Source organism: Nicotiana tabacum, chromosome 3, assembly GCF_000715075.1.
Source record: "Nicotiana tabacum cultivar K326 chromosome 3, ASM71507v2, whole genome shotgun sequence".
NCBI classification, from domain to species: domain Eukaryota; kingdom Viridiplantae; phylum Streptophyta; class Magnoliopsida; order Solanales; family Solanaceae; genus Nicotiana; species Nicotiana tabacum.
In genome coordinates, this window is record NC_134082.1 from 41,110,399 (window position 1) to 41,129,762 (window position 19,364).

General features: G+C 37.5%; 1 protein-coding gene across 1 annotated transcript; it reads right to left on the reverse strand.

The window, feature by feature from the left end:
- Positions 1-1,548: 1,548 nt before the first annotated feature.
- On the reverse strand, positions 1,549-3,634 carry LOC107766440 (berberine bridge enzyme-like 21). The gene has a single exon (XM_016585222.2). The coding sequence runs from the start codon at positions 3,389-3,391 to the stop codon at positions 1,712-1,714; it is 1,680 nt and encodes a 559-aa protein (XP_016440708.1). The 5' UTR covers positions 3,392-3,634; the 3' UTR covers positions 1,549-1,711.
- Positions 3,635-19,364: the final 15,730 nt, after the last annotated feature.

The following is a 19,364-nucleotide window of genomic DNA, read 5'->3' on the forward strand; positions in this document are numbered from 1 at the left end:
TATTCAAAATAGGTGGTTTCTGACTTCACATACAGATAAATATTTTGAATACATTATTTTCATAGTTTTTGAAAATACATTAAAGATAAGAAACAAGCCTGAATCATGAAAATATTGATACAGTATTGTTAGTGTATTCAAAATAGTTATTTTCCAAATACAAATACATATAAAAGATAACTACCCAGATATCGCCAAATGTATAATGTATAAAAAGAATTAAAAAATTGAGTTTCTGTATATCTAAAAAAGACAGATTATGAAATACACAATATACATGTATGCGAAAAAAAAAAATATCACCTTCTCTTTCCGTGTTTTCGAGCTACTTCCTTTAGCGACCTCTTTTCCCTTGCTGCCGGATGCAATAGTGCTAATTTTTCGTCTATTTCCACGTTTATGTTGTGTATCGAAACATTAGAAACATTTCAACTTGTTTCATAGGGTCATTGGGTAGTTTGGTTCGCCTCTCGGCTTCAATAGTTGCTACAGAACCTACAAATACAACCTCTTTTTGAGTGATGCACAAATCAAAAGATGGCCCATCAAAATTGAGGACTTTAGTGGGTATACCTCGTGTAACCCTCTTGGGAGTGCTTAAATCAGCCATTAATGTCCAAACTTGAAGTTTCTTGTGACAACCCTAATAATGGTGGAAATTAAAAGGAAAGTAAACAGAAAAAGAAGAATGACATTGAAATAAGAAACAACTACCCAAAACTTTATCAATTTGTGAGGAACCACGATTATTAGGCGCAAAATCGTGTTGGATTCATGGAGACAAATTCGCTGTTGAATTTGATTAGAGAATCTCTCGAGAGAGGGGGAGAGAGAGAGAGTGTGTGTGTGTGCGCTAACTAAAGGAGGAAGAAAAAAAAACGTTACTGGCGTATTTCACGTCTTAACAATAGTATACATAAAAAATGTGCATTTTACTACAAAAATATAAAAGATAGCTATAAGCAATAATAATTTTAAAGTGTTTTGATTTATAATAAATAAGGTGCAATAGTTAGCTACAGGACCTAAAATTTCCTATTCAAATACCACAAGAATGGTGTGTTACAAGCCAAAATCTTAGGAGACGATAAACTTTGACTTTTATACCTAAATTGATTTTTGAAGATAAGAGGAATTTGAGCCCCTAACAAGATTTTCATATGCAATAAAGGGTAAATTGAAGCTCAACTCAATGTGCAAGGTGTCAACTATTACACTTCACCAATTGTGGGACGAGGAGGGTTAATTTGTATGACATGAAATCACTTTTTTTAATAGTAAAAGTACTTAACATTCTTTTTTTCTCTAAAAGGAATTATAATCTTCCATTATTTAACTCACATCTGACATCATTGATCGGCAGGTGTGCGCTTGACATGAAACCTTTCTCTCTTCTCATTTTCGCGTTAATTCTATAGTTTCAAGTTATGGTAAGTCCGTATAACATTATACAATGCATTCAAATTAAAAAGAAACTAAAAGATAAAATAAATAAAAGGCGAGAAGAAAAAGATTCTATAATACAAAAATGCGAAAGGCAACAAGATAAAAAGACCAAAAAAAATATTACTGTATAAAATATGTGAGTCCTCTTTGTATAAGGACTTGTTTGATCCATTAAAAAAATATAACTTACTAAAGCCTTGAGAGAAACTAGAAAATAATGCTCACCAAGATCAATCATTCACCAAGAAATAAAGGCGAAGCTAGACTAGAACATTTTCCTCGGTTTCGTTGTCCCTTGAGTAGGAATACTCTGTTCATTTCTGAAGAAATTCGTTGGATCCACTGCTGATTTCACTTTCACCAATCTATCAAAATTGTTCTTGAAATACATGGTCCCATATACCCTTCCTTCTTCCAAACTATGTGGTCCTTGATCATTTGTACCAATATCAAGATCCCTGTAATTCAAATAGGCTTGTCTTGGGTTCTTTGAAACAAATGGGGTCATAAAACTGTATAAATCTCCTATCTGTGTAAGGTACTCTTTTTCTGCAGCTGCTCCTTCTTCGTTCCAATTCACTGAGTACTGAATCTTGAATAGAATCCCTGCTCTGTGTGGAAATGGTGTTTCGCCCTCGGCAATTTCAGCCATTCTCCCTCCGTAAGGATTGAAAACTATTCCTGCTTTGCCCAAAGAAATCATCTTTTGGAAAATTGACTCCAACCCATCTCTGGGAATTGGTTCTTGCACGTAATCCGATTTTCTTTTCAAGAAATTCAATGGATCCCCTGTTCTGTTCAACAAGGCAATTGGTTTTGTTGTGTTGTCGAAATTTGCCCATTGAAGCACCGAATCAATCCAGCTCATTTCGAAACAATCTTGTTTTGTTAATCCTAAAGCTGGGAGTTCGTTGCTTACGAGTGATATTAATCTACTAGAATCACCAAGGAATAACGCTATGAACGTTACTCGTATCGACTTTTGTTGAGCCTTCTTCTTCCCCTTCACTTTCTTCTCTTTGTTTTTCACAGTGATGGGTTGCACAAGCAGTCTGATGAAAAGATCATTGTCAATTTTGTTAACAACATTCTGCCATTGGAGAACAGCGTCGGTAGCATTTTGGTCTAAAAACCTTTCAACTCTGAAATAAGTCACAGTTTGTGGGACTTGAACGAGTTGAATTTGAAAGGCTAAAATGACACCAAAACTAGCACCCCCACCTCCTTTAATTGCCCAAAAAAGATCTTCGCCCATAGCTTTCCTGTCCCAAATTCTACCATTAACATCCACCAGTCGAGCATCCAATACATTATCTACACTTAGACCAAATTTCCTCAGCATATTCCCATAACCACCACCACTAAGATGCCCACCAACACCAACAGTAGGACAAACACCCGCAGGAAAACCAAGAACGTTACTTTTTGTCCAAATGTTATAGTAAAGTTCCCCTAATGTAGCACCAGCTTGAACCCAAGCAGTATTATCATTAACATTTATGGAAATTGAGCGTAGATTGAACATATCAAGCATAATAAAAGGGACATCAGAAATATACGAAATTCCCTCATAATCATGTCCACCACTACGGATTTTTAACTGTAAATTAGTCTCTTTGGTGCAAAGAACAGCGCTGGAAACATGGGATTCTTCAGTAGGGGTAACGATGATAACCGGTTTGGAAGTTGTGGAGGAATTAAAAAACCGGCGGTTTCTGACATAGGCTTGTAAAATGGGGTTAAAGGAGGCATTGTTTGGGGAATAGACGATTTTGGAGATTTCTGATTGGGGAATTGATTTCGTTGTTAAGCAATTGACAAACGAGTCATAGACTGAATCTGAGGCTCCAAGGGATAAGGAACTGAATTTTAAAAGGAGGAGAAAATGAAAAAGCAAAAGAAGACAAGAACAAGACATGGTTGATGATTGAGAAGATTTTTTCATTAGGTTTTGGTTGTTTTTGGGTTGTAGGCCTAAAGAGCATTGGTTTTATAAGGGTTTATATAGCGATGAAATGATAGATGAAAATAAATAATCCTAAAAGGGAATCATTTTTTGAAGTATCTATTCACACAATTGGATTGCGCCTTCTTTGCATGAAGAAATTATTAGATTTCCAATATATTGTAATTTTGTTTGGATTTGAAATCTTTTTAATTGTGCGCGACTCTTTCATTTCTCACTGTTTGTTTATTTCTAACTCGGTATTCTACTACTTATATAGTGGTATGACTAAATTTGAACTTGTGCGGTTAGCTAAGGAAATATTTTTTGCCTCCTGTTACGCTCTTGATTTTTCTTCTCGCTTGAGAAATACGATTTGAAACCACAAAAATCTCACATTAAAAGGTAAAACTGGCTCTATAAAAAACACAATGAATAGTTGTATACAAATAAGGTATACTTGCGATAAAAAAGAATGAAATCAGGAAAGATCTTTTTTAGTTCTCCTACCTTATTCTTGAAATCTCTTCTTACCTTCAGCAAATATTCTTATTCGTTTATTTAAACAATTCCTAAAAAAGATATTTAAACCAATAAGAACATTATGCCCCTCCTCTAATAACTGACTCCATCCTATCCTTTAGTTACGGATTTGAAGGAATTAATGAATAATAAAATATATGAGCAAACATTTACTAGCAAATTAAAATTTAATGTAAATATTGTTATCTAATGTCATTCTTTCAAAAAGAAAGTTATAGAAAAGCTTTTTAAGAATATCACGATTATTGCATTTTCGTAATCATCTACAACTATTTCGTACATCTTAAATAAATGCACTTTGTCAAATTCTCCGTAAAACAATAAATGTTGTCATGTTAGCTGCCAAAACCAAATAAATTTAATTCGTCAAGATTTTGGAATATAAAGTTTCTTACAAACGTTGGGACTAGGGCATATACTTTTCCTCAAGTAATGGTAACCACGGAAAAGGCATTTGTTCAGATAAAAAGAATTCAGATCTTTGATAATTTTTTACCTTCTTCTCTATCTTTAGTTAGCCTTAAATTAACGTAACCTTAACTCCAAAAAGACTAAAAGTTCTCAAGTTTAGCAATAGGATTAATATGCTCCGGAGTATATTTCCGGATGAAAATGGACCTATGCCAAACTTAAGGGACCATTTGATTTAAAAACTAAAAAAAGGAACTAATTGTTATTTTTCTCAAAATGTTTTCTCTTTTGTATTATTGCATGGCCCTTTTTCTCTCATAAAAGTACATAGTTGAAAGGAAGGAAGACTTTACCCTTATAGTGAAACTTTTTTATGCAAATCTAGATTAAAAGAAGATAAGTGAATTTTAGTACAACGTGTGCTTGGAAAAAGAAGAAGAGAGACACAACAGAGAGTGAGAAAGAGAGTTCAGATTTTTTTTCCCTCTCATGTCGGCAGGGTCAAAGAAATTACGTTAATTGCAAATGTTAAAATATCAAAAACTGCAAAGAAATTAAAAAAAAAATGAGTAGTGGGTAGGTGGGCAAAAAACTGAAATTTAAATTTTGTGGATTTTTTTTTCTCGTATTAAGGATTGGATTTCGAATATAATTTTTAAATTTTTGGATTTCAAATAGAATGTTGGATTTGGTACTTCGGATTTTTAGATATCCGAAAAATCAAATTTTTTATATTTTATATTTAGTCTATTATCCATATGCAAATAGTAATAAATCTAATATCTTAGCAGTTAGACATTATCTTATTGCATTATTTTTATGATGATTTCATTACTTGAATACTTTATTTGAATGATTGCAGTAATAAAGAATTTTTTAGGCAATTGAACATGAATATATTTTTTTTTCAACTTATAGGCTCAAAATTAAAAATCTAAAATATCCAAAACAATTACTCCCGAATCGAACTTAAAAAATCCGGTCCAATTGAGCTTATTTGGATTGAATTTGAATTATCACTTTTTCAATCTGAAAATCAAAAATCAAACCGAAATTTTCATATCCAATCCGTATTACCCGGACGCCCAATCTTTTTGAGAGGCAGACCTAGAGTATTCAATATAAATTTGAATAATTTTGTACTATTTGCTTAAATTATATATTTGTATTAAATTTTTTATTAAACATATATAAAAATTTAATTGTGAAATGAATGAACTAAGACAAATTATGAGTATGATGACTATTGAATTCAGCACACATTAACTTTAAATTTTAGTTTCACATTTATGCGCTGTAGAGTGACTGAGTAAACTAAAATTGCACTAGTCAACATTTGAACATAAAAAAGTATTTGAATTATGGGACCAGAAGGAAAAAAGAAAACTTGAACACGTCCTGTCCCGAACCGAAATAATTTGTACGTCAACGAAAGGTCAACTACAGCGTAGATTCTGGACGGCAACTTTCTTTTCTCTGTCTAGGAGGGTGTTCGGATTTGCTTATAAAAAGTATTCCCTCTATTTCAATTGATGTGAACTCATTTGACTGAGCATGAATTTTAAGAAAAGAGAGAAGACTTTTAAATTTGTGGTGTAAAGTGAAGCATATATATTTTGTGTGGTTATAAATCATTGCATAAAGGTAAATTATTTCTAAATAGGAAAAAATGTCATTCTTTTTGGCACGAACTAAAAATGAAATAGGTTCACATCAATTGAAACAGATGGAGTAATTTTTAAGCTAAAAATCAAAAGTCATAAGTTGGTAATACCCAATTTTAGCTTATTTTTGTACTTTTTATGCCTAAAAGTAAGTCTTAAGCACTTTTTATCATTGACAAACACCATACAAACTATTCCTTCCGGTCCACAATAAAAGACCAATTTGCTTTGGGCACATCCATTAAGAAAATACTAAATTCTAGACAAAAATAGTTAGTGTAACTAAACCATCCTACATTAAATGTTGCACCATAATTATAGTAGCACTTACTTCTCTTCTCAAATGTGAGTAGTAAATGACTTTTTAGGGATACGTACATAAAGGTAATTTTGAAAAAATAAATTGATTTTTTTTATTATATAAATGGACACTTATTTTGGACCAAAATAAGATAACAAATTGATCACTTATTATAGATCAGAGTAAATAAAAAATTACTTAAAAGCCAATAAACACTTAAAATAAGCCAATTCAAACCCCATCTGAATCTTTTTCTAATACGTGTTGAAATTATTGTCCAAGTTTGAATATATATTCTTTGAAAAAGGAAGCAATGTATTTAATTATTTATTTATGTACTAATATGACTCACTCATTTGAAGATAATCTAATAATTTAAGAAAGATTACTCGTGTCATTTCTTAAACTGAATTAACTGTCCTTTTATACCATTCAGACTCGGCTCAAATGTTGTAATAAGGCTTGTGCCTTAGACCTTAAATCTGAGAGACTTTAGTTTTTAAAAATAATAGATTTATAGGTATTTTTTGTAAAAATATTTAGTACTTTTAGTACAACAATGGACTTTTTCATATAAAATAAAAGAAAACTCTCTAAATTATAAATAAAGTAACTATTTGACTTACTTGAAAATTGGTAGTATAAATAAACTTCCCAACCTCTTAATTAGAGTTGATTTGACAAGTGAGTTATTAAACTTTTTGCTTCTTCGTTAGACAATGTGTAAGAATTTACCATCTCTTCCTTGATTTGTCCAAGTCAATATTTCTTTTACGCAATCTCTTCATATTTCAAATTATATAATTTTCTTTTTGACTTACTGACATTCTTTCTTCAATATTTCTGTCATGACCCAAATCTCATCAAAGACTGTGATGTCGCCTAACAACATAATTTAATTATCAAACCATTAACTAATTTATAATATAAAGACAAAGCAAGATATGACATAACTCAAATATCAAATGTGCATAAATCTCAAACAGAGTCTACACATGACCAAACTTGTAACACCCCGTATATTCAAACTAGGTATAAATATATTAAATGAGTATTAATTTAATATTTTAGACATATAAAGTCCTAGCGGGATAAGTATGGGTGAAAATTTTTGTTTTAGAATTAAGATGAAGAGTGAGGTGCATAAGATTCGACAAAATCGACTAAGTTTACGAAAGATCTGTCTTTCAGCAGGATTTAGTGAAATTTTAAAAGAAATTTGGGGGGCGCACTTGGGGGGCCATTTTAAAGCCCTACTTCGTCCCCACACCCCCAAAACACAAAAACTTTCTCTAGAAAGGGGAGCTCTCAAAAACGTAACTCCTTAAGGTTCCTTCCACCATCCAAGGTAAGTTATAATGGTGATTCTATAATTTCAATTTCTCAACATCTTATTAACCTGGGTAAATCCTCTATATCATTAGATATTCGATTGGGACATCATTGTTGAGAGAATGAACCCTAGAACTCGAATTCAAGGGGATTGAACTTTAAAAAGGTAATGTTTTCACTCTCTAATTGATTCTAGCGTTGGATTAATAATTATAGACTCTAGCTCATGAAATATGAGTTGATGGGTTTGATAGAAAAGCATGAACAGATTATAGGTTTGGGTTGTTGATTGTTGTGTATTGGTTAAGGGTGTTGTTTACCTTATGGGTGATGAAGAATGATGTTGATTATAACCATTTGAGACTTTAGAATTTATCTAGAAGCAAGAGAATGAGTTATTGGGTGTAGAAACACCATTAATAAGGACTATGAAGCTTTATTCTCACCAAGTATTTGATAAAATGCTTAAGTGACCAAAACATGAGTATCATAGCTAATATGGAATTCCTTTGACTTAGAATTGCTATAGATTAAAGTTGAAAGGATTGGCAAACGTTGTATTACGCTCAAGAGCAGGAAGTTAAGGTATGTGAGGCTAACTCTCTATGTTTGGGAATGTTAATGATTCTCCCTACACTATGTTTCTTTTACGACGTTACAAAGTGCCTAGGAAATATAGTTTAGCCTAATTCCTTGAATAGTTATAGAAATTCTAATCTCTAGCTTCATAACTCGTTCATGACTTTCATTCTGAACGTTGTGAGCTTAGTGTTTATTCAATATAAACTTGGGTTTGATGCCCCGGAGTCTTAGTATATATTACTCAGTATGCCATAAACAATTGAAGTTTCAGTGTTCATAATCAGTTCAAGAATGCATGTCTCAGTCTAGTCCTATTCAGTATTCTAGTATTATGTATCTCAGTGTGATCCAGTATTCCAATATCATGTAACTCAGTGTGATTCAGTATTTCACTATCATGTATTGTAGTATGATTCTCAGTTCCTGATTTTAAATCCCTGAATGTTGAACACCTGTATTTGGGCTTGAGGCCGCAGTTAATACTTTATGCATCTTTGGGCCCGAGGCTGTAGTTTATGTTTTACGCATCTTTGGGCCTGTGGCCGCAGTTTATGCTTTATGCATCTTTGGGCCTGAGGCCGCAGTTTATGCATTATGAATCATTGGGCCTGAGGCCGCAGTTATGTAAACGTATACTTGGGCCTGAGGCCGCAGTTTGTGCACATATATATTGGGCATGGGGTCGTAGTTTAATATTCAGATAAACAGGTTGTTCATCATTTAGAAGAGGGAGTATTCATATCCTTACTTTTTTTATTCAGCTCAGTTATCTGTTATCATTTCAGTTATCAGCTATTAGTTATCATTTCAGTTTCAGTTTCAACAGTTATTATTTCAGTTATCAATTATCAATTCTGGGTAGTTAGCTCAGTATTATTTTTAGCATTTATAGTCCTTTCTTTCAGTTACTTTACATACTAGTGCAATTCAAATGTATTGATGTCCCTTTTGCCCGGGCCTACATCGTGAGATTACAGGTTGACGATTCAGAATACTAGGATTCTCGTACCAGATATTTGGTGATCCCCAATTCTTTCGGGGCATTATAATTACCTTACAATCTTCAGTATTTTCAGTCAGTTAGTTTTTTCAGTACTTCATTAGATGCTTCATAGACTAGAGTAACAGCTAGACAGAGTCGCAGGCTTTTCATATTAAGCTATGTTTGCTACAAATATGTTTTAGAATTGTATTAGTATTTCCGCACTTTGATTATATCATCCAGACTTTCAGTATATTAGCATGTGTTAATTTATCTTCCGTATTTAGTATGTTATGATATTACATGTTGATTCAGTTAGCTAGGTTGTTTGCTCGGTCGCATGTAGTCAGGCACCGGGTGTCGTGTTACGTCCAGGAGCAGGTTCGGGGCGTGACAAAGCTTGTTATTAGAGCACTTGGTTCAAGAGTCTTAGGGAGTCTATGAAGCCGTGTCCAGTGGAGTTTCCTTTATATGTGTGTGTCGGCCACTCATATAAACGGTTAACTACCAAGACATCCAGGATTGTCTCATTTCTTTCTACTCTAGATCGTTCCATGAAGCTTAGAGCAATAAACCTTCTCTTACTATTAAATTCCAAACGTATTGGATGCCCAAGCGACGTTCAGGAAAAACCTAAGGTCCTAGAGAGGATAATTGCTCATTGGGGTATAATTATGGAGTACAGGTTGGTAAATATGAGACTTGAGAGAATGTTAAAAGTGGGATGCAATGGATAGTAGTACAAATTAGAGCATAACCTTATCAGAAAGTTAAAAAGCAGTTATCATATCTTATGGTTATCAGTTTACCTCAGTTACCAGCTATACATTCTTTCAGTATAACGACTCAGCCAGTCGTTTCATGAGTTACCACTCTATTTCCCCCATTTCTACTTCTTATTGTCTTGTTTAACTGTATTATATGTTATCGGGTTAGTTGGTTCGGATTCGGAGAGGTTTTGGTAAGGTTTGAGACACTTAGTCTCTTTTGAGTAAGCTTAAGTAGGAAAAGTTAACCGAATATTGACTTATGTGAAAAAGGGCTCGGATGTGAATTCCGATGGTTCGAATATCTTTGGGAGGTTATTTAGGACTTAGGAGCATGATTGGAATGTGTTTTGAAGGTCCGGAGTAGATTTAGGCTTGAATTGGCGAAATTGGAATTTTGGCATTTTCCGGTTGATAGGTGAGATTTTGATATAGGGGTCGGAATGGAATTTCGAAAGTTGGAATAGGTATGTTGTGTCATTTGTGATGTGTGTGCAAAATTTCAGGTCATTCGGACGAGGTTTGATAGATTTTTTGATCGAAAGCGGAATTTGAAAGTTTTTTAAATTCTTAGGTTTGAATTCAATGCAATTTTGGTGTATTGATGTTGTTTTGAGCTTTCTGAAGATTGGAACAAGTTTGAATGAGGCTATTGGATATGTTGTCATGTTTGGTTGAGGTCCCGGGGGCCTCAGGTAAGTTTCAGGTGGTTGAACGGATCATTTCATGTTGGAGGAAATTGCAGAAAAACTGTTGTTGGTGTTGCAGGTTTTTGACCTTTGCGTTCGCGATGGATGTCTCGCATTCGCGAAGGGCTAGGATGTGAGGCAGTGGAATTGGCCTTCGCGTACGCGAAGGTGGTACCCCATTCGCGAAGGGTTGAGGCCAGTGGTCATCGCGTTCGCGAGGGCTTTGCCGCATTCATGTAGAGGAAAGGTGAGCAGCTGGGGTCCTGGAGAATTGTGCTTCGCGTTCGCAAGAGGGTCATCACGTTCGCAATGCTTTGATGAGCTGAAGCTTCGCATTCGCGTTAGGGGTGTCACGTTCACAATGAAGGAATTTTTGGTCAACGTAAGTTTGTGCTTCGCGAATGCGAGGTGTTGACCGTGTTCGTGAAGAAGGATCGTGAATAGCTGGGCAGAATGTTTAAAAGGCCATATCCGCGATTTTAGGTCTAAGTTTCAACATTTTTGAGCGATTTTAGAGCTTTTTGAGGAGGATTGAAGAGGGAATCAAGGAAAAACACTTGGAGGTAAGATTTATGGACTTAATACTCCATCCTAATGTGATTTCAACCTAATTAAACATGGAATTTGTGGAATCTAAAGCCAAAAATGGAAGTTAGGGCTTGGAAATTGGAGACCTAAATTTAGGGATTTGAGGGATCATTTGTGGTCGGATTTTGATGTATTTGATATGTATGAAATCGTGAGAGTGTATGGATTCTAGTTTTGTGATTTTATCAAAATGCGAGACGTAAGCCCGGGGGATCAGATTTGGCCAATTTGGGATTTTTGATGTAAATTGGTTATTTTCGAGTGGTCTTTGTTCCCTTAGCATATTTTGATGGTATAAATCTATTTTTGGATAGATTTGGAGCATCCAGAGGCCGATTCGAGAGGCAAAGGTATCGTGGGCTAGAGTTTGGATCGGATAGAGATAAGTAATGATTGTAAATGCTGTCCTGAGGGTATGAAACCCCAGATTTCACATCATTGTGCTACTTTTAATGATGACGCACACGCTAGATGATGAGTGTAGGGTCGTTCCCCATTGAGGATTGTGACTTAGTCTGTCCCGTATGACTGTTAAACCGCATATTTGAGTGCAAACTGTTTGCTATCATCATGTCTTGTGCGAAATGCCATACTTGGGCCTCGTGCCAACTGTTGTGGACCCTTAAGGGATTTTTATTACTATTCCTCGCTGTTTTGACTTCATATTTGTACTCAATCATGCTGTATTCTACTATTTTCATAGCTCATCTATATTTACTCCGTTTTGACGTTTTAAATGATATTTTGGGCTGAGTATCATGTTTTGCTGTGCCCGAGTGGCTTGTGAGATTTCTGACTGAGTGAGGATGAGGGCCTGTGTTGTGAGGATACTATACCACGAGATGGCTTGATATTACGCTTGGGCTGTAAGGAGCCCCTCCTGGAGTCTGTACACCCCTAGTGAGCGCGGGTACCTAGTGTGAGATGTGATATTGCCCGAGGTGCTATTGTTGTTTCATGTTATTACTGAGGGGCTGATACGAGTGATTGTGAGATAGCCCGAGGGGCTGGTTCTGTTGGTATTTATTCATGTTTCTATCCTTTTCTCCCTGTTTTCATCACTCGTTTGAACTACTAAAAGATGTTATAAAGAGGTTTTTACTGAACTAAGGTGTTTTTATGAGCTTTTACCATTTTATTGCATTGTACTGGTTTTATACTATTTTGTTGTAGCATTTTGCTGTGTTTTACATGTTTTCTTATTGCTCAGCCTCCTTTACTTTTATTACTTACTGAGTTGGCGTACTCACATTACTCTCTGCACCTTGTGTGCAGATCTAGGAGTCTCAGGTCATGCTAGCGAGGGCTGATTTACTTCCACTGCAGGCTTGTTCGGAGTTGACTAGGTAGATGTTTGGCGTTCGTAGCCTAGTGCTTCTCCTTCCTATCCTTATTTTCCTTTGTACTAGCTTTGTATTAGACTATGTAGCCTCTACATACTCTTAGACGGAGGTTTAGATGCTCATGACTGGTGACACTCCGATGTCGGACTGTGTTAGTTTCCGCATTGTTCTATTCTACTCTATATTTTGGGATTTATAGCTTCTTAATGACTTAAATATGAATTATTATAACTTTTTAATTGGATTGGGGGTTTATGTCAGCTGGCCTTGTTTCACGATAGGCACCATCACGACCGGGTTCCGGTTTAGGGTCGTGACAAGTTGGTATTAGAGCCTAGGTTACATAGGTCTCACGAATCATGACCAGGTTTAGTAGAGTCTCGCGGATCGGTTTGGAGACGTCTATATTTATCCTCGGTAGGTTGCAGAACCTTTAGGAAAACTTCATATTCTTGAAATTCTTGTCGTGCGAATCTGTTGATCCGAGTACTAAATTTCTATTATTCTATTCTCTCATAGATGGTGAGGACACGTGCTACTGGTCAGGATGGATGACCACCAGTACCACCAATTGGGGCCACTAGAGGCCGAGGATGCGGTCGAGGCCGTGGTAGGGGCAGGGGTGTGGCCCGCACTACAGCTAGGGCGACACCCGCAAATCTACCAGCCGCCCCAGTTCATGATCAGGTCCCAGTTGTGGATGCTCTAGTAGCACCAACTGTGCCCATTGTGCTTCCAGGTCTTCAGGAGGCCCTGACTCAGATTCTATCAGTATGCACTGGCCTAGCTTAGGTGGTCTCAGTTACTACAGCTGCAGCAACTTCTCAGGCTCGTACACCTGAGCAGGTCGTGTAGGGACTTCAGACACCGAGGGTACCTCCAGCCCAGCTGGTTGCAGCTGCTGGCCTTGTTTCACGATAGGCACCATCACGACCGGGTTCCGGTTTAGGGTCGTGACAAGTTGGTATTAGAGCCTAGGTTACATAGGTCTCACGAATCATGAGTAGGTTTAGTAGAGTCTCGCGGATCGGTTTGGAGACATCTATATTTATCCTCGGTAGGTTGCAGAACCTTTAGGAAAACTTCATATTCTTGAAATTCTTGTCGTGCGAATCTGTTGATCCGAGTACTAAATTTCTATTATTCTATTCTCTCATAGATGGTGAGGACACGTGCTACTGGTCAGGATGGATTACCACCAGTACCACCAATTGGGGCCACTAGAGGCCGAGGATGCGGTCGAGGCCGTGGTAGGGGCAGGGGTGTGGCCCGCACTACAGCTAGGGCGACACCCGCAAATCTACCAGCCGCCCCAGTTCATGATCAGGTCCCAGTTGTGGATGCTCTAGTAGCACCAACTGTGCCCATTGTGCTTCCAGGTCTTCAGGAGGCCCTGACTCAGATTCTATCAGTATGCACTGGCCTAGCTTAGGTGGTCTCATTTACTACAGCTACAGCAACTTCTCAGGCTCGTACACCTGAGCAGGTCGTGTAGGGACTTCAGACACCGAGGGTACCTCCAACCCAGACGGTTGTAGCTGTTCAGGACAATGTGGCTCCTGTTATGCTAGAGGACGAGAAGCGTAGATTGGAGAGGTTTGGTAGACTTCAGCCTCCGACTTTCAGCGGTACAGAGGGCGAGGATGCCCAGGGTTTCTTGGAAAAGTGTTAGAGGATTCTTTGCATAACAGGTATTCTGGATACCAGCGAGGTCACTTTCACTACTTTTTAGTTTTCTGGAGCTGCCTTCACTTGGTGGGAGGCTTATGAGAGGCGTAGGCTTGTTGGTGCAGCACCCCTTACCTGGCAGCAGTTCTCTGTTCTCTTTTTGGAGAAGTATGTGCCATAGTCTCGCAGAGAGGAGTTACGTAGGCAGTTCGAGCAATTACGTCAGGGAGATATGACTGTGATACAGTATGATATGAGGTTCTCGGAGTTAGCTCGTCATACTGTTTGGTTGGTTCCTACGGAGAGGGATAGGATTAGGAGGTTCGTTGATGGCCTCACGTATCAGCTTCGGATTTTCATGACCAGGGAGAGGGTGTCTGGTGCTACTTTTGAGGAGGTTGTTAACATTGCTCATAAGATTGAGTCGGTTCGTCGCCAGGAGCGAGATGAGAGGGAGGCCAAGAGGCCTCGGGGATCACCTGGTAGTTATGGTGGTGCTCCTTCGAGGGGTCAGTTTCAGAACGGCAGAGGCCGTCCATTCAGACATGCTCAGTCAGCTCGGCCAGGTTATCGTGGGGCATCATTGGGTCATAGTTCTCACAGTTCTCATCAGGGCCATTCATCACTCAGTGCCCTTCCAGCCTAGAGTTTGTCCCGTGCTCCATCAATTCAAGGCTCTTCTATGACAGGTGCATCTGCTAGTCATTCCGGTGCTAGGGGTTACCTTCAATCCCCGTCTCTAGCACTCGGGAGTTGTTATGAGTGTGGAGAGTTGGGTTACATGTGAAGGCAGTGTCCTCATCATCTTGGGGGTTCGTCTCAGCAGAGGAGTCAGCTATCGGCTTTAGTGTCAGTTACTTCACCACCTACCCATCCAACTAGGGGCGGAGGTCAGTCAGCTAGGGGTCGCCTTAGAGAGGGAGGTCGATCAGGTGGTGGTCAGGCCTGTTTCTATGCACTCTCAGCTAGACCCGATGCTATTGCTTCATATGCTGTGATTACAGGTATTGTCTCAGTCTGACACAGAGATGTTTCTGTGTTATTTGATCCCAGTTCCACTTATTCATATGTGTCATCATATTTTGCTCGTTATTTGGATATGCCCCATGAGTCTCTTCTTTCATCTGTTCTTGTATCTACTTCGGTGGGAGATACTATTATTGTGGACCATATGTACCGGTCATGTGTGGTGACTATTGGGGGTCTGGAGACCCGAGTGGACCTGTTATTGCTTTGTATAATGGACTTTGATATGATATTGGGCATAGATTGGCTATCTCCGTGTCATACTATTTTGTACTATCATGCTAAGACAATGACGTTGACTATGCCGGGTGTGCCACGGATTGAGTGGCGAGGTTCAACTGATTTTGTCCCCAGTAGGGTGATTTCATTCTTGAAGGCCCAGCGGATGGTTGGGAAAGGTTGTCTTTCATACTTAGCCTTTGTGAGGGATGTCGATGCAGAGACTCCTAGTATTGGTTCTGTTCATGTGGTGAGGGATTTTCCCGATGTGTTTCCTGCAGACCTACCGGGCATGCCACCGGACATGGATATTGATTTTGGATTGATCTGGTGCTGGGCACTCAACCCATTTCTATTCCATTGTATCATATGGCATTAGCGGAGTTGAAAGAGTTAAAGGAGCAGCTTTAGGAACTCCTTGATAAGGGGTTTATTAGGCCTAGTGTGTCACCTGGGGTGTGCCTATTCTATTTGTGAAGAAGAAGGATGTCACGATGAGGATATGCATTGATTACAAGCAGTTGACCAAAGTAACAATCCAGAACAAGTATCCTTTGCCTCGTATCGATGATTTGTTTGACCAGCTTTAGGGAGCGAGAGTGTTCTCCATGATTGATCTCTATATCACCAGCTAAAGATCAAGGACTCGGATATAAGTTCCTGGTGATGTCTTTTGTTCTGACCAATGCCCCAGCAACATTTATGCATTTGATGAACAACGTATTTCGGCGCTATCTCGACTTGTTTGTCATAGTTTTCATTGATGATATTCTGGTGTATTTGCGTAGTTAGGAGGAGCACATGGAGCATTTAAGGGTTGTGTTGTAGAGATTGAGGGAGGAGAAGCTTTACACAAAATTCTCCAAGTGTGAGCTTTGGCTCAGTTCAGTGGCTTTCTTGGGGCACGTGGTGTCCAGTGAGGGTATTCAGGTTGATCCAAAGAAGATAGATGCGGTTTAGAGTTGGCCCAGACCGTCCTTAGCTACAGATATTCGCACCTTTGTTGGTTCGGCAGGTTATTACCACCGGTTTGTTCAGGGATTTTCATCTATCGCATCGCCCTTGACCAAGTTGACTCAAAAGGGTTCTCCATTCAGGTGGTCGGATGAGTGTGAGGAGAACTTTCAGAAGCTCAAGACTGCCTTGACCACAACTCCAGTGTTAGTTTTTCCATCAGCTTCAGGTTCATATACCGTGTATTGTGATGCTTCGAGAGTTGGTATTGGGTGTGTGCTGATGCAGAGGGTAGAGTTATTGTTTATGCTTCTTGTCATCTGAAGCCCCACGAGAAAAACTACCATGTTCATGATTTGGAGTTGGCTGCCATTGTTCACACGTTGAAGATTTGGAGGCACTATTTGTATGGTGTGTCTTGTGAGGTGTTTATGTTGATACCCAATTTTTCCCTGTATATTTTTTATATGCAAATTACCTTTCAAATAGCATATGTATACATATATAAGTATGTCCAAGGGTTTTCTTATTTTTCATTAATTTTTAAAGATTTTTTGGATCAATTTATTGCCCTATTTTATCAATAAAAATCCAATAATTATTCTCAAAATTGTCATTTTGTCAATTCACTTATTAGATTCTCATATTTATACTAAAATATAGCTAACATAATTTTTGTATAATTTTACAAATTTATTTAGTATTTTTAAAAGTTAAATTGCATTTAATTGCAATATTAGCATATTTTAAGATTTAATTGTGTTTATAATTATAAAATTGACTCCAGTGTTTTTATTTTTATAATTATATATTATTAATTATTTTAGTACCTTTAATTATTTCCAGAAATTATATTACTAGTTTTGATAAAATAAAAAAGGGAAAATGGCTATTTAAATGTTAGCCCATTTGTATTTCAATTTTGGCCAGATAGGGCACCTCTAATTGAACCCAATTTCAGATCCCATTATCTGGCCCAAATCCTAAATTTACCCGACCCACGACCCTCTTAATAACCCGCCTGGATCCCCCTTTCAATTCCAGCCGTTGATCATTTAGATCAATGACCCACACTCACCCTTTCCTTTTTAATTTCCCAATACCCCCAAACCTTAATCATTTCTCATCGATAGCCTCCCCCGGATTCCCCCTCTCCCAAATTCTCTCTCAGAAACCCTAGCCGCCTCCCTCCACTTCCACCCTAAAACCACCAGAATCCATGGCTTCCAGGGCCATAGAAGTCCTATACCAGCCTCCTATAACTCCTACACGTTTGGTTACTGAAGTTTCAAGGCCTGACCACGAAGAAGCTTCGCCCAGAGCTTGTTTGATTTGAGTTCTATGGCCACCTCCAGCCTTGCTCCGGCAAGCCATGGCTACTCGAGCCTGATCTCGACTTCTCCTGCTCGGATCAACGACTCCAAGCCTTTCTCACCATCTGGTTTCATCTGAAACCCAAACTTTTGAGGTTCTTATGATTTCTTTAGATTTGTTCTAGATCCGTGTTTTCCCTAAACTTTTAAACGGTTTCTCGAGATTTCTTTCAACAAACTATGCTTTCAAAACCTTTATCTTTCCGATTTAGGGTTTTTGTTAAGTTATTTAGATGCTTCTCTGATTTTTCTTTTTCTCTTGTGTGTTTCTTCTACTATGTTTCTTATTAGTTTCTTCTCCTGTGATTTTTATGTGTCTCTCCTAGTGTGTTCTTACGAGTTCTTCTACTGTGTCTTCCTATGTGTTTCTTCTACTATGTTCTTATGAGTTCTTCTACTGTGTTTTGCATATTGTTCTTTTACTATGTTTCTCATGAGTTTCTTCTACTGAAAGATGCATGTTAAAGGTCTCAGTTCCTTTCTGAAATCTCTGAACTTGTTTCGTTAGTATCTTTTCCTTGATTACTTGTCCTTTAATCTCTACACTCGATTGATGGCAAGAACCCTAGAATTTGGGGATTCATTCGAGTTTTGAAACCATTGGCTATGTGATTTGTTTGTTCTTCATCTCTGAACTTGTTTGATTTCAAAAAAAAAAGCCCTAACTTCTTTTTACCTATTTTGAGTTTCTGAAGTTATCTCATCTACTACTCGATTAGGCTTCCAAAGCTTTGTTTCGACCTTTGTTTCTTTATATGGTTTTGATTCCCTGTTAAACTCTTCTAAGGTCTTTCTACTGGACCCTTTGTATGCTATTTGATACTCTCTCTCTTCTACATTGCTGAGTTACTGAGACTGACCTATGTGACTACTATGTTCCTATAGTCTACTACTTACTGAATTTGCAATTGCATGACATTTTTCTTTGTCCTAAATTCAGCCTCGCATACTTGTGTGATGTTTATATGTGCTGAACTTCCCTCTAAAATGGCTTTCAATTTTTGATTAATTTCAGTCTTCATTTGTGTAAGCCTGATTGATTTCTTTCCTTGTTTGCTGATTTCCCTGTTACTTGGTAGAAAACTTTCCTTAGCCTTTCTGACTTGGTTTATTCATGGACCAGTAATTATAAATCTCTGACTCCTTGATTTACTATGTACTAATTGATTTTTACCTTATTTATTTAATCGTGTATTTCAAAATTCTTCTCTTAAGTAAACTCCTATGTATCTATCCCTAATTGCCTACTTTGCACAAGATGCTTACTTGATCCCTTTCTTTAAATAATTTTGTTCATTACCGTTTAAGTTTAAACTCCTTAATTAAAGGAAGTCTCGTACTAATTAATTTTAATTGATACCCAGTTCCTTAATTATTTTCTTACCTTCTTTCCGCCTATTTTCCCACTATAAATACCTGCTCTTCATTGACACAAACACACCAAAACTCATAGTCTTTTTGAACTTATACCCATACTCAAAAGTATTTTCTCTTGTGGCATGTTTGCAAGTCGTGCTGCCTGCTTTTCTCT

Coding starts and splice junctions, on each gene's coding strand:
- LOC107766440 (XM_016585222.2), bottom strand. CDS start 3,391: ATGAAAAAATCTTCTCAATCATCAACCATGTCTTGTTCTTGTCTTCTT.